At 42.6% G+C, this 12,371-nt stretch overlaps 1 protein-coding gene across 1 annotated transcript in view; it reads left to right on the forward strand.

The window, feature by feature from the left end:
- The window catches only part of SORCS3 (sortilin related VPS10 domain containing receptor 3), a 268,925-nt gene that overhangs the window by 189,675 nt on the left and 66,879 nt on the right, over positions 1–12,371 (forward strand). The window contains exon 7 of the mRNA XM_036385525.2: positions 4,485–4,603. Within this exon, the coding sequence (XP_036241418.1) occupies positions 4,485–4,603 (119 nt within the window). The remainder of the gene's footprint in view (positions 1–4,484; positions 4,604–12,371) is intronic.

Below are 12,371 nucleotides of genomic sequence, written 5' to 3' on the forward strand. Positions count from 1 at the left end.
CCCTCTTGGTCCTGAGGCCATTGCCTCCCCCTAGAATGCAGTCTCTGTATCACAAGGAACATGGTTCTGTCCATGGCTATACAAAAAGAGTCCAGCAAAAACCACTCCATCATCTCTTCCCACTAGGATTCTTCTCTATTCTTTTACTATCTCTCACTCGCCCAGACCTCTCTCACACTGGCCCATTTCTTCCTCATCTTCCACTCTATCTTCTAGGAAAGGTCAATGTTCTGTAAAGTTCTCATTCTCCAAAAAGGGGTTAAAAGCTCCTACAAGCGGCCGGCTGAACCCCCCCCTCTTCTCCGTCCCAGCCGTGCTGCCGGCGCAGGCCCATGTTTATCAAGTCTCAAGGTTACAGTCCCAGGCAGCGGCTCTCTCTCTCTCTCTCTCTCTCTCTCTCTCTCTGTGTCTCTCAGGGGGGGCTGCCCGATGGCTCCCGGTGTCTCTCTCTCTTTCTCTCTCTTCCACCCTTCCACCCCGGGCTCAGGCCTACCTCTCTCGGCCTCATGGCTTTCCCCTCCCCCTGCCCAGCCAGCAGCTGGGCCGGGGGAGAGACCCGAACTCTTTCCCACCGGAAACCCAAGAGGACCCTCCCAGGGGAGAGCTCTGCTTTTAACTCCGTGTTCTCAGAGGCGTGTCCATGTCTCAATGGTCAGGTTAAATGCCAATATTAAAGTCTGAATATCCATTGGCCAAAAACACAGCATCTCAAAAAACACATTTCCTGTCAAACCACCACATTCCACCCTTCGCCTCTGAGAACACACTTTCTAAAATTATTAACAAAATTACAAAACACTTCAACACTCCTACAAAACAAGAAAACCTTCATCCCCAGATTTTACTATGCATCTACCTTAACTCAATACATGCTTTGTTCTTATTCTTCTTTGGTCCCATCTCACAGCTTTACTCACAACTTTATCTTATCATTCCCCCAAAATTCGATTTCCCGGTCAGGGAAACCAAAAATGTCATGGTTTGACACTGGCACAATGCCAGTGCCCCCATGAAGATACCTTCTCCCTGGTTTCTGCTGTGAGATGTGACCAGGAATAAGCAAAGCAGGCTCCTACTTAGGAAAGAAAAGAACCAGAACTTTATTAACTACTCTACAACTACAAATAAAAAGGAACACACACATACAGGGAAAATGAAAACCTCACAAATGCATTTCCTCCTCCCCCCACCAAATTTCCAACACAATACATTGTTCCTCAAATCACCAACTCTCGGTCCAGCATCACCTTTTAGACAATCAATCCTCAGTTCATCAAGAGGAGAGGAGTCCTTCTTGTACCATGGGCTTCCCCTGGAAACACAGTCGAAGCCTCGTGTGTTTCTGTGTCACTCGTGGCACCGCCCGGAGTACATCTGCCGTCGTGACTTCTTCCTTTCCATGTCCAGTGCTCTCACCACTGAACACGGACAAGAACTGCTTCTAGGGTTGTCTTTTAAGGATGCTCTGTCCTGATCCAAAAAAGGCACAGTCTCTCCTTTGGGACACCTGTCCCCACAATCTCTCCTTTTGGGACACCTGTCCCCCCCATATTTTTTCACCCCCTGGGGCCGAGGGGCACCAACACTGAACCCTCTTGGTCCTGAGGCCATTGCCTCCCCCTAGAATGCAGTCTCTGTATCACAAGGAACATGGTTCTGTCCATGGCTATACAAAAAGAGTCCAGCAAAAACCACTCCATCATCTCTTCCCACTAGGATTCTTCTCTATTCTTTTACTATCTCTCACTCGCCCAGACCTCTCTCACACTGGCCCATTTCTTCCTCATCTTCCACTCTATCTTCTAGGAAAGGTCAATGTTCTGTAAAGTTCTCATTCTCCAAAAAGGGGTTAAAAGCTCCTACAAGCGGCCGGCTGAACCCCCCCCTCTTCTCCGTCCCAGCCGTGCTGCCGGCGCAGGCCCATGTTTATCAAGTCTCAAGGTTACAGTCCCAGGCAGCGGCTCTCTCTCTCTCTCTCTCTCTCTCTCTCTCTCTGTGTCTCTCGGGGGGGCTGCCCGATGGCTCCCGGTGTCTCTCTCTCTTTCTCTCTCTTCCACCCTTCCACCCCGGGCTCAGGCCTACCTCTCTCGGCCTCATGGCTTTCCCCTCCCCCTGCCCAGCCAGCAGCTGGGCCGGGGGAGAGACCCGAACTCTTTCCCACCGGAAACCCAAGAGGACCCTCCCAGGGGAGAGCTCTGCTTTTAACTCCGTGTTCTCAGAGGCGTGTCCATGTCTCAATGGTCAGGTTAAATGCCAATATTAAAGTCTGAATATCCATTGGCCAAAAACACAGCATCTCAAAAAACACATTTCCTGTCAAACCACCACAGAAGGATAAGAATATCCAGGCGACTGTGTGGGAGAACGTACTGGAGGGAATGAGCTTCTAAAAATACAACTCCTGACCTCTCCTCCTTGTTCTGCCTAATTTTAGAGCTACCTCAAAGAGCAAGTCACTGCTGTTGATCTCTTTGGATGGCATGGCAGCACATAAGACCCTCTTGTTTTCTGAGAAGTTGCTTTTATCCACTGCAAGGTTGGCTTAGGTTCCACACTGAGGAGCTAAATAGCAGCTCTGGGCCAAGTGTGTGTATATCAGTTGATGAAGAACTTTAATTTATGCCAGCTGAAAGTCTGACCTCTCTGCTGCTGCTGCTGGAATTTTATGCTGGGAGAAAGCACAGCTCTGATTCTCTGGTTATTGGCACTGTCTCTATGTCAGGTGTTTTTCACCATACACTTTAATCACTGCCCAGTACTCTGAGCTGGCACCAGCAACATTTTCTGCTGCTTTAGCATCCTCAGTGGGACTACGATTTCATTACTGCACCAGACCTGTGTGACTGCTCTGACTCAGCCCTTATTAACCTGGAATCCCTGGTGCATCAACCCAGAACCAGGTCTGCAGCCTTTAAACAGGGGCCTTCACTCACAGGGTGGTTGGGCATGGACCTTCATTAGATTAAAGCTTGGCTGTGGTTTCTGACTCCTTTAGAAAAAATATTTTAGTAATTATTAGTCTAATTATTAATGACTCTGACTTGCATTCTTTTTGCATTTTTAAGAGTGTTGCTGGGACAAGACTATAAAAGAGGAAACTATCAGTCTATGAATGTTGGTTTAGAATTTGGGAAGGCAGTTGGCTGAATCTCACAGGATTTCAATTGTGCCCCCAAAGCTTTCCACTGCCCCACATATTGCTGTAACTTGAAGGACACAGACCAAGGACAAGGCAGGTTATTTTTGTGATGGAGAATCCTGTAAGCAGCTTTGCTGGGCTAGTGATTGTCTTTTAAACTTCTCTTTTATCATTTTGAGCTCAGTTTGACAGGATCCACGTCAGAAAGTTCTATTGTGAACTAAAATCACTGCACCAGGCTCACCCCAACCCTTACAAACTTGCTGTTTACTTCATTGATGTTCTGTCCTCACCCTTTGCAGAAAAGCAAGGAAGCATTTGAATCTAGGAGGCCTGTAAAGTGCCAGAGTGCAAAAGATATGACCCTTTTATCACTCCAGCTGTCATCATAGTAGTATTTTTATTTTCTTCCTAATTTGCAGTTTTCAGAAGAGCAGTTGAAAAGCAGAGATGGCATATTTAGATTACACACATCCACAAACACAATCCATTCATTGTTCTGTTTTGTGAGACCTTTTCTTAGCCTGAGTGAAATAATGCTTAACCCCCTATAACCTCTCTCAACTTATTGGAGGTGAGCACGTCTCTTCTTGTTCTAACTTTCTGTATATCTGCCTTTTTCTTCTGTTGTTTTCATGTTCCTCTCCCAGTCCTGTTCCTCCTCTCAAGCAATGTCAAGGCCTGACAGGATCCCATTAGTGTGATGGTCTTGTGTTCCTCTCTCCAGACAGAAGCATTTGATCCTTCTTGCAGGCCATATAACTGCTGTTAGGAATCTTCAGCTTCTCATGCTATTTCATGGCCGTGGCATTTTCATTCCAAGCCTATGTTTGCAAAAAAGACTTAATTTTGGGAGATGCTTGTGATTTTCACAGAAAAATAACTTAAATTTAATAGTGTTGATTTAGGCTTGTTTTTTTCCTTTTTGTGTTTTACTACCACAGTTAAAACCAATCAACAAGGCTAGGGGGTTTCAGAGGGAAGACAGGGGTATGGTTTCCAGAAGGGTGTAGGAATTGTTGAATTTTACCTGGGTGGCTTCTGCTCTATTTGATCTCATCAGCAGCTTTCTTATGCATTTATGGTTGGTATCCTCCATTGATGGGGGGTTTTGTACTTCAGTCTCCTGAGGGATGTCAGCACAACAGGGAAGGGAATGGCCAATGTCGAAGTGTGGTGAACTCCTAACTTCAGAGAGCAGTTACAGTGTCAAAGGCTGGAGGCAGATCCTGAAATAACATCTCCCTTGTTGGAGATAAGACTTTCTTTGGAGCTGCTGATGGTGTTTACAGACAAGTGGCTCCTAGCTGGGCATTTCTGATGTGTCCCCATGCTCCCCTTGCAGACACCCACTATTTGACGTGTCGGATCCAGGAGTGCTCCGAGACCAAGAGGAGCGGGCCCTTCTCGCGCTCCATCGACGTCAGCTCCCTGGTTGTTCAGGATGAATATATCTTCATCCAGGTACGTTGGCTTCCTGCAAATGGGGCATGAATTCTGCCTGCATAAGGGATTTTTTCTTTGGGTATATTCTTAGGATATTCTCAGGATAAGCATATGGGACCGCAGTTCTTAAGAGTCCATCCCGTATTGGCTCTGTAGTCTGGGATACAGCACTTGATCTCCCTGCTTATCACTTGCCTTGAATCATATATTTTTAAAGTTTGTTCATTAAGGGTCCATGAATTTCACAACTTGCAATTTGTGTGGCTAATTGTAAAATAAAAAGGAACTAGAAATGAACTAGGGAGAACAGGGAACAACAAAGGAAAGGTGTGAATGATTATTTTAGCAATTGGAAAGGTTTATGCTGATTTGACAGTTAAGTAATGCTAATAGGGTGAACCAAAATTTGTTGCAGGAGGTAAAATAGCAGAAAAATTGAGAGAAGTTGTTACAGGGCAACTTCAAAGTGAAAGATGTCTGTAAATTTGTCAGTTGGTGATGATTCTGGAGATGAGGAGAAAGTGTCAGAAATCAAATGAGAAACTATGAGATTTTTTGAGAATACATGGGCTGGATGGAACAGAGCCATCTCTCTAAATTTTGTGTCTGTGGAAGCCTGAGAATGAATAGTACTGTCTGGAAGAACACTTCCTGAAGATGTACCGTTTAGTGGAAAACTGGGGGCCAGGCTGTGGTGATTCCAGATTGCAGGAAGCTCAGGAGACACAGAAATTACAGACATGGTGATGTTAACTGCTTTCCTCCAATGCTGAAGCAGGGGGAACAAAATGAGATGAAGACTGGATTCAGGTGTTACAAAAAAGACACATGCTTCCCTTTTTGAATAAGACTGGGTTATATTAAGCTCCTACTTTATTTCCTTGAGTATTTTTCTTGACTCTATCCAAATTATGAGAAAGATTTGCTGTGTTTATTGTCAGACTTTCTTATAAGAGGGAAGACTGATAAGACTGCTGGGATTAGGTGGAAGACTGGATCCCTGTGGCCTGGGAAACTGCATGTTTGAGCAAGATTGGCAGACTTCTTCTGAAAATAGGGGAGTGTGCTGCTCTGGAGATGACCTACTGCAATGGGAGCCACAACTCCCCTCAACCCCCCATGAAACCCAGTCTGCTACTGCTTCCTTTGGCCTCAGTGGAGATCCACTGCTAGAAAACACTGTGAATTCAGTTTTTGCTACTTAGTAAGTCATGATTTGACCAAAAACAATGGCTTTCCAATCAATAAATGCTCTGCTCTCCAAGGAGTATTTTAGAGACACTCTCTTAGTGTGGTGGTTTATGTCTGTGGCTAAGGATGTTGTGGAACATCCAACTCTTTAAGCATGAGGCCTTACAGATGTTTCTCACTCCACAGCTCTCATCTGTGTTAAAATAAGGCCGCTCTGTTTAGAATTTTGATTTCACAGTGAGGACGTGGGCCTGGTGTGTGTATTCCCCTGCCTCAAATCAGCAGTGAGCAGCTCAGGCTATTAGCTTCTAAAAACTTCAAGTTAAAAAAAATCTGTGTGTGTGTGTGTGTGTGTGTGTGTGTACAAACACATGCATGTATGTATATGTAATACTCAAGTGTCTTGACTATTCTTAGCAAGGTTTTATTATAGCTAAATGGGTTTTTGAATTGAAAATCACATCCCCACACTTTAAAAAGCTGTTAAATATACACACAGAACATTGCTGCTGCTTTGGGCAGGAGAGTCTCCATTCCCAGGCTGTGTATCCCTTTCCCTGCGTTTTCTGTCACACTGGCAGGGTTTCAGCAGCCTGCTGTAAGTGGCTGCAGATGCTGGGCAGGGATTGAGCCTACACAGAGCTCGAGTGACACGCAGGCACTTCAGATTGCCAGCACACTCTTAGCTGAAGGTGTGTTAAATCCAGGATATGGTCAATGGGATATGCAGAGTGTTTGCTTGGTACATATGTAGGATGTGTCCTGGGTGTATTAGTCTCACAAACCATGTGGTATTGCTGCCTATTATGGGATGTGTCAGATTGCTTGCAATGTCTCATGCATGTCGTTCAGTCTGGGTAATCTTGGACAGAAGTGTAGGAGCCAGGTCTTTAGAATTTTAAATATTAGACAGAGATGAATAAATAAATATCAAATTAAATGTTAAGAACTTGGTGAGGTTTAATAGCTGCATAAAGCATTGGTGTATGAGTTCTAATATGTCTGTTCTGGAACAAATCAGAATTAATGTCTTGGAGTGGAGAGAGAAACTTGTATTTTTTTTTTAACTTTGTCATTAAACCAGTAGATTTTTATTCTAAATCTGTAGTCAGTGTGCCTCTAATCTTAGAGCGATTGAAACCTTCAGGGGCACCTTATCTCTTATTTCACCTATTTCAACATGAGCTAGGTCCCTCTTTGAGTATACCTTTCTCATTAATATTGGAAAGAAACCTAAGTAGAGCTTAGTGAAAACCCCAAAATTTTTGACAATTAAAATTAGGGAAGATTAATTCCAGCTATTGATATCAATGTCTTAGATTATCTACATAGTTATTTACTAGTGAATATCCATTCTAACCAAGATGATAACCAGGCCAGCACTGTAAGATTCCTGAGGAGCATTAACTTGTTTAACTGCACTCAAAGCAAATGTGATACATTGATCCATAATGGATAGGGGAAATAAGAAAACAGAAGACGTTATAATGCCATTATAAATCAACAATTCCTGTTGTGCAGCACTTCTGAAAGGATCTTTCAGAATTAGAGTACAAAGAAAGAAAATGAGAATGATCTTATGCTTGAAAATTTTATCTGTTGAAGAGAGTTTGAAAAGACTGGCACTTGTTGCCAGGCAAAAGAGATAAATAACATAGCCCATGAGGAAAGATGTAAAAGGCAATGTAGAGGGAAGAAAGAAATAGCTACTAAGAGAGACTAGGAAGAATTATTATGAATAAAACAGTAGGTGATCACTGAATTTATTGACTGATTTTCTATTTGATTGATCAATAGTTATTTAAGGATGTCTCTCATGTCACTGGGATTGGATTGGATAATTCTGCATAAATTGATATATTAGGAGAAACTCTTACCCTCTCTTGCATGCATAAGTTTTCATTGTGTTCACAGTATTGCTCTGGTGTAACCAGGAGCCAATATAATAATCTTCTTTCATTAATAATACTTAAAATTCATACAACTTGCAAAACAAGTCATTTATTAATGAGAAAACATTGAATTATGTCTGGACTTATGCACTATAGCAGAAGGAGCTAATTTGATGATCAACTTTGCCATTTAATGTCCATGTCTGTGGTGTTCAATTACATAGCTGTGCTCCAGTGAGTACTTGTTGCTGAAGCAATATCACTTTCCAAGGTGCAAACATAACCTACAACTGTCTAAAAAATGTGATTTCCTGACAATTACCTAAACTGCGATGGTACTCTCATCTGCAGAGCCTACATTATAAGACACAGGGATCAGGGATAGTCATTTGGGATGAGTCTAGAATACTGATACTTTGGAGAATTTCTTTGTTAAAAAATGAATTACAGAGGGAATTCTGGGAAAGGTATTTTTCAAGCAAGTCTTGTATCAGGGTTTCTAATGGAATTGCTCAGGTAGCTGAAAAGTGTTGAAAATTAAATAGGCTTTAATGAAAATGCTGATTATTTTTTAGGAAATTCTATTTTGAGTGAGATGGTGTTGTTTGGAGAGAACCTTTTTATTTTCCTACAAGTAAACAAATAATATCAGTGCTGCTTGGTTCTATAAAGAGAGGATCAGGGATGATCTGTGTGTTTCCTTGTCAACAGATCAAAAATTTCCACTGAAAATGAGGGAAAGCATGAGCAAATGTCACCGCTTATTTCAGGCAGTGAGGAGAGTCTGGGCCACAGAAGTCCCAGTACAGTGTTGCTTGTTTTGGGGGATCTGAGGGGTCCCAAGGGACATGAATAGAGCAGTGCATTCCCTGGGAATCAGCTTTGCCGTGGGGCAGTGCTTTTTGCAGAGAGCAGCATTCCTGTGGGCAGACCCATAGCTGCCATAGAGAGCTAACTACTGCTAAGTTAAAGGAGCTGCTCCAGGCTGCCCAAAGGTTCTGTGCCTTTGGCTCAGTGGCTCTTCTGGGGGGCTGGACTCCCACCTTGGATGAGCCTGGCTGCTGGTGGAGAGGGATGACATTCACAGGGCTCACCCGTGTGAGGACTGTGTCCACAGGAGCCTGGGTATCAGGAGATGGACAGAAATAGTGGTGGAACTCTTCAGAATGTGTGACATGAGGACTGCTGGCACTACTGCTGTTATAGTGCTGGTGACCTAAGGATGTCAATGGGACAAAATTTACAGGGAGACAGTATTTTTTGTGAGCTGGAACTGACAGAGTTAAAAAAGGACTGATGAGATTTTAGGCATATTCACAAGATCCTAAGGGACATGAGAAAGGATTTGGTTTCTCAAAATTGTTTTTTCTCTTTTTTTCCCCAGCTGTAGATCTAGGTCTCATGTTTCCATTCCCCTATTAATCTTGTTGTGTTGTGTAAACCCTTCTGCTTGTGGCTTTCCCCCCAGAGATCCTACCAGTCCAGTCTGGCATGCAGTTATCGCTGTCCCCCTTCCTCTCTTACGCTTCTGTCTCTATCAGCACTTGGAGACCCTCAGGGTTACTTTGGCCTTTTTGATTTGAGCTGGCTGTAAGTGCAGAGGTGTGTGGATGGGTGATCAATACCTGTCTTGGTGGTTTTTTATGTCTTTATTTTTCTCTAGGATGCTGCAGACTCTGCTATCCCAGTGGAGAGGAGCTGAAGTTGTTCTGAGTTGTAGCTCAGACATTCAGCACTTTCCATAGCAGCCACAACACCACTGGGTATAGAAGACTCCTCAGACTTAGCAGCTGATACCTGGTTTGGGTTTGGGGGTGATACAGGCCAAACAAATGCCTTTGGAGATGAACCCTCTCAGATCTCTCTTTGACTGGTGATCTCACTAGGACGAGGAATGATCCCTGCAAAGTTTGATTGAAAAGGATTGGCATTTTGCTTCAGATTCTGCCCATTTCCCCTTTAAAAGGGAAGTGCTTTGCACCACTAATCAGAGAGGCATGCTGATGTGCAGTGCCTTATCACTTTCCAAGGCCTTTAAAGAGTGGAAGCATGCGTACCACTTCCCCTTTCCATCCCTTGGCGTAATTTATCAAGGTGTTTAGCTGCAGGCTGAAACTCAAGTGTCTTGTCTCTCATTGGCCCCTGCTTCTGCTTCTCCTTCCTGTCTTCTTTCTATGCCATTTCATTTGTGATTCAGTCTCCTGGGAACCCTCGGAACTGCCCGTCTTTCTCTTGAGTCTGTATTCCTTCAGGTTGTCCTGGGACATATGATGAGCCCATGTTCAAAAAGCCAAGTTCCTCTCTTGGTGGCCCTTTGTTTTGAGGTTGATGTGATGAAGGAAGAAAAGAATTTGAGGGCAGCTGGGAAGAGAGACAGGGTCTTGGCTATGGTGGGGTCTGTGGTGTTGCCATTTAGGAGCAAGGGATGATGGTTACTCACATCTTGTGCATGCAGCAGTGTAGAAGCAACTGCAGTTCTTGTAGGAATTGTAGGAATTGCATATGGAAAGTGAAAAGTTCAAGAGAAAATGCTCTTCTGTGATACTGATCTTTTATCTGGCTCTTCTTCGCCTTCTGAAGTAAGTTTGAACTTGGAAGACTTTTGCCTAATTCAGGGAGTTGCACAGCAGGGCAGCCTCTCAGCCTGCTCACTGGCAGGAGTGAAAAGGAGCAAATCCAGAATTTCTCCAGAGGTTGTTGTATGGTGCAGCTGAGTGGGAGTCTTACAGTGCACATCTGAATAACTCCTCTGGCTCAGAGGAACAAACACTTCTGCCAAAATCTGTTGAACCATTTCAGTCTTCTTTTGCATCAGAAAAGTTTCCTTAAAACATATGCAGATGTCAGTATTCACCCACAATCACTGATGACATCTTATAAAACCTATGGATAATATTTCCTTGTTTGGATGCCTGGTGTCTCATCAGAGCGTGTCCAAAAATTTCAGCTGAAGTAATTTGATGCAAAATGGCATTTATATACTTTCTTTTTATTTGAATCAATATCTGGTTTATCAGGGTGGATATATTTATAATAACCTTTTTTTCCTCAGCCTCAGTAGAAATAAAAATACTTATTATTTATAATATTGGAATTCAGGTGGGGGGGGGACATTTCTTTTTGAGGTGTTAGAGAGGGGGAACAGCTTCCTGATTCTAGAAGCTACATATATCTAAGCCCAGCTCAGAGAAGTAGTTTAATATTATTACTGGTTGTAACTATGCTTGTTTAGGAGCACTTGAAAGTGCTTATGGAGGACATGAGTGTATGTTTCAAGTTTATTGAGTATTTAGGAATAGGCTAAATGAGCATATTTGCTGAATTGAAGTAATTTATCAGGTGAATAGGCTTCAACCAGTAGCCACAGCTGAGTTGATGCTAATTCATAGAGATTCCTGACCTTGGTTATCAAATTATCAATTAAAAAACTTAAATAAGTGGCAAATTTCCCCAGGAATCAAGAAAGTTGTTATTTATGGGGATTTTTTTTTTTTTTTGTTTTTTTAATTAATGTGAGACTTCTCAGCAGTGAAACAGGATAGAGGGGAGAAATTAAATGTTCATTTCCCAGTATAGAACCATCTCTTTATTTTCATAGAAACTAAATACACCATGTTCAAATATAAATTTCTTTCCTCCATTTTTTCCTCCATTAACTAGGAGCCAAAGGTCTTAACAGAAATCAATCCATGCAATTTATTTTTAACTTCACCCTGCTTAGCTACGATTGATTTTTATCTTTGCGATCGATGGTAGAGAAAACGGTTTGGCGGGACAATGGAGCACTCTCCAGCTTGTAGGGGCTGGTCTTTGAGTCTTTTATTGAAGGAATCATTAAAAGCTTATTATGAAACTAATAGGATGAAGACGTTTAAATGATGAACACGATTACACCTGTTTTACTGGTGAATAATGCCTGCTAGAGCTGATCTCCTCTCGCTCCTATTTAAAATGCTGGACAGCACTCCAGTGGGGGAAATTAATCCATACAGATGAAAGAAAGTGCATCCCACGTGCTAGTTAAAAGCTCTTGTTAAAGCAAGACAGGCAGTAAGTAGTTAGCTACTTTCCTATTCACTGCTGGGTGCTTTTCATCCATTTCTAGCACAGTTTCATTTTTTCTGTGCCAAATATCACATTTGGAACTTCAGCCTAACCATCTCTTGATAAAAAAAAATTATTAACATTTTCCTTTTTTTATTTATTTTTTATTGATTTTCTTTCTAGGGCTTTTTGTGATGTACTTTGTTTTATCACTCTCTCCCCTCCCATCACGCTGTCTGATTGATCAGCTGAAGATGTAAAGTATTGCTTTGGCAAACTCATATGTTTCCTCTGAAATCAAAAGGAGGTTTAATGTGTACAATTATGCTCTTCTCATAAGTTGATTTCTGTGTGGGTGATGTGCACCTGCAGCTCAAATGTGGCTTGTGTTTTGGTGTAACTGCACATTTTCTGCAGGATTTGCTTTTAAAACAAATGCAATACTTTTACTCGAGATTACTCTGTCCTTTAGCTGTGTCATCTTTGCTATGAGGGGAGAGGGAGCTGAACAGGGACTGGGCCAGTATAATAAATGCTGCTTTGTCACAGCCAATTTTCTCTGATGGGTGTGATGCTCTAAAGAGTGTCATGTTTTCTAAGTCTGCTGAATTTACCAGGCAACTTGAGAGTGCTTTATGCACAGAAATTCCTCAGCACAC

Source organism: Molothrus ater, chromosome 8, assembly GCF_012460135.2.
Source record: "Molothrus ater isolate BHLD 08-10-18 breed brown headed cowbird chromosome 8, BPBGC_Mater_1.1, whole genome shotgun sequence".
Lineage (NCBI taxonomy): Eukaryota > Metazoa > Chordata > Aves > Passeriformes > Icteridae > Molothrus > Molothrus ater.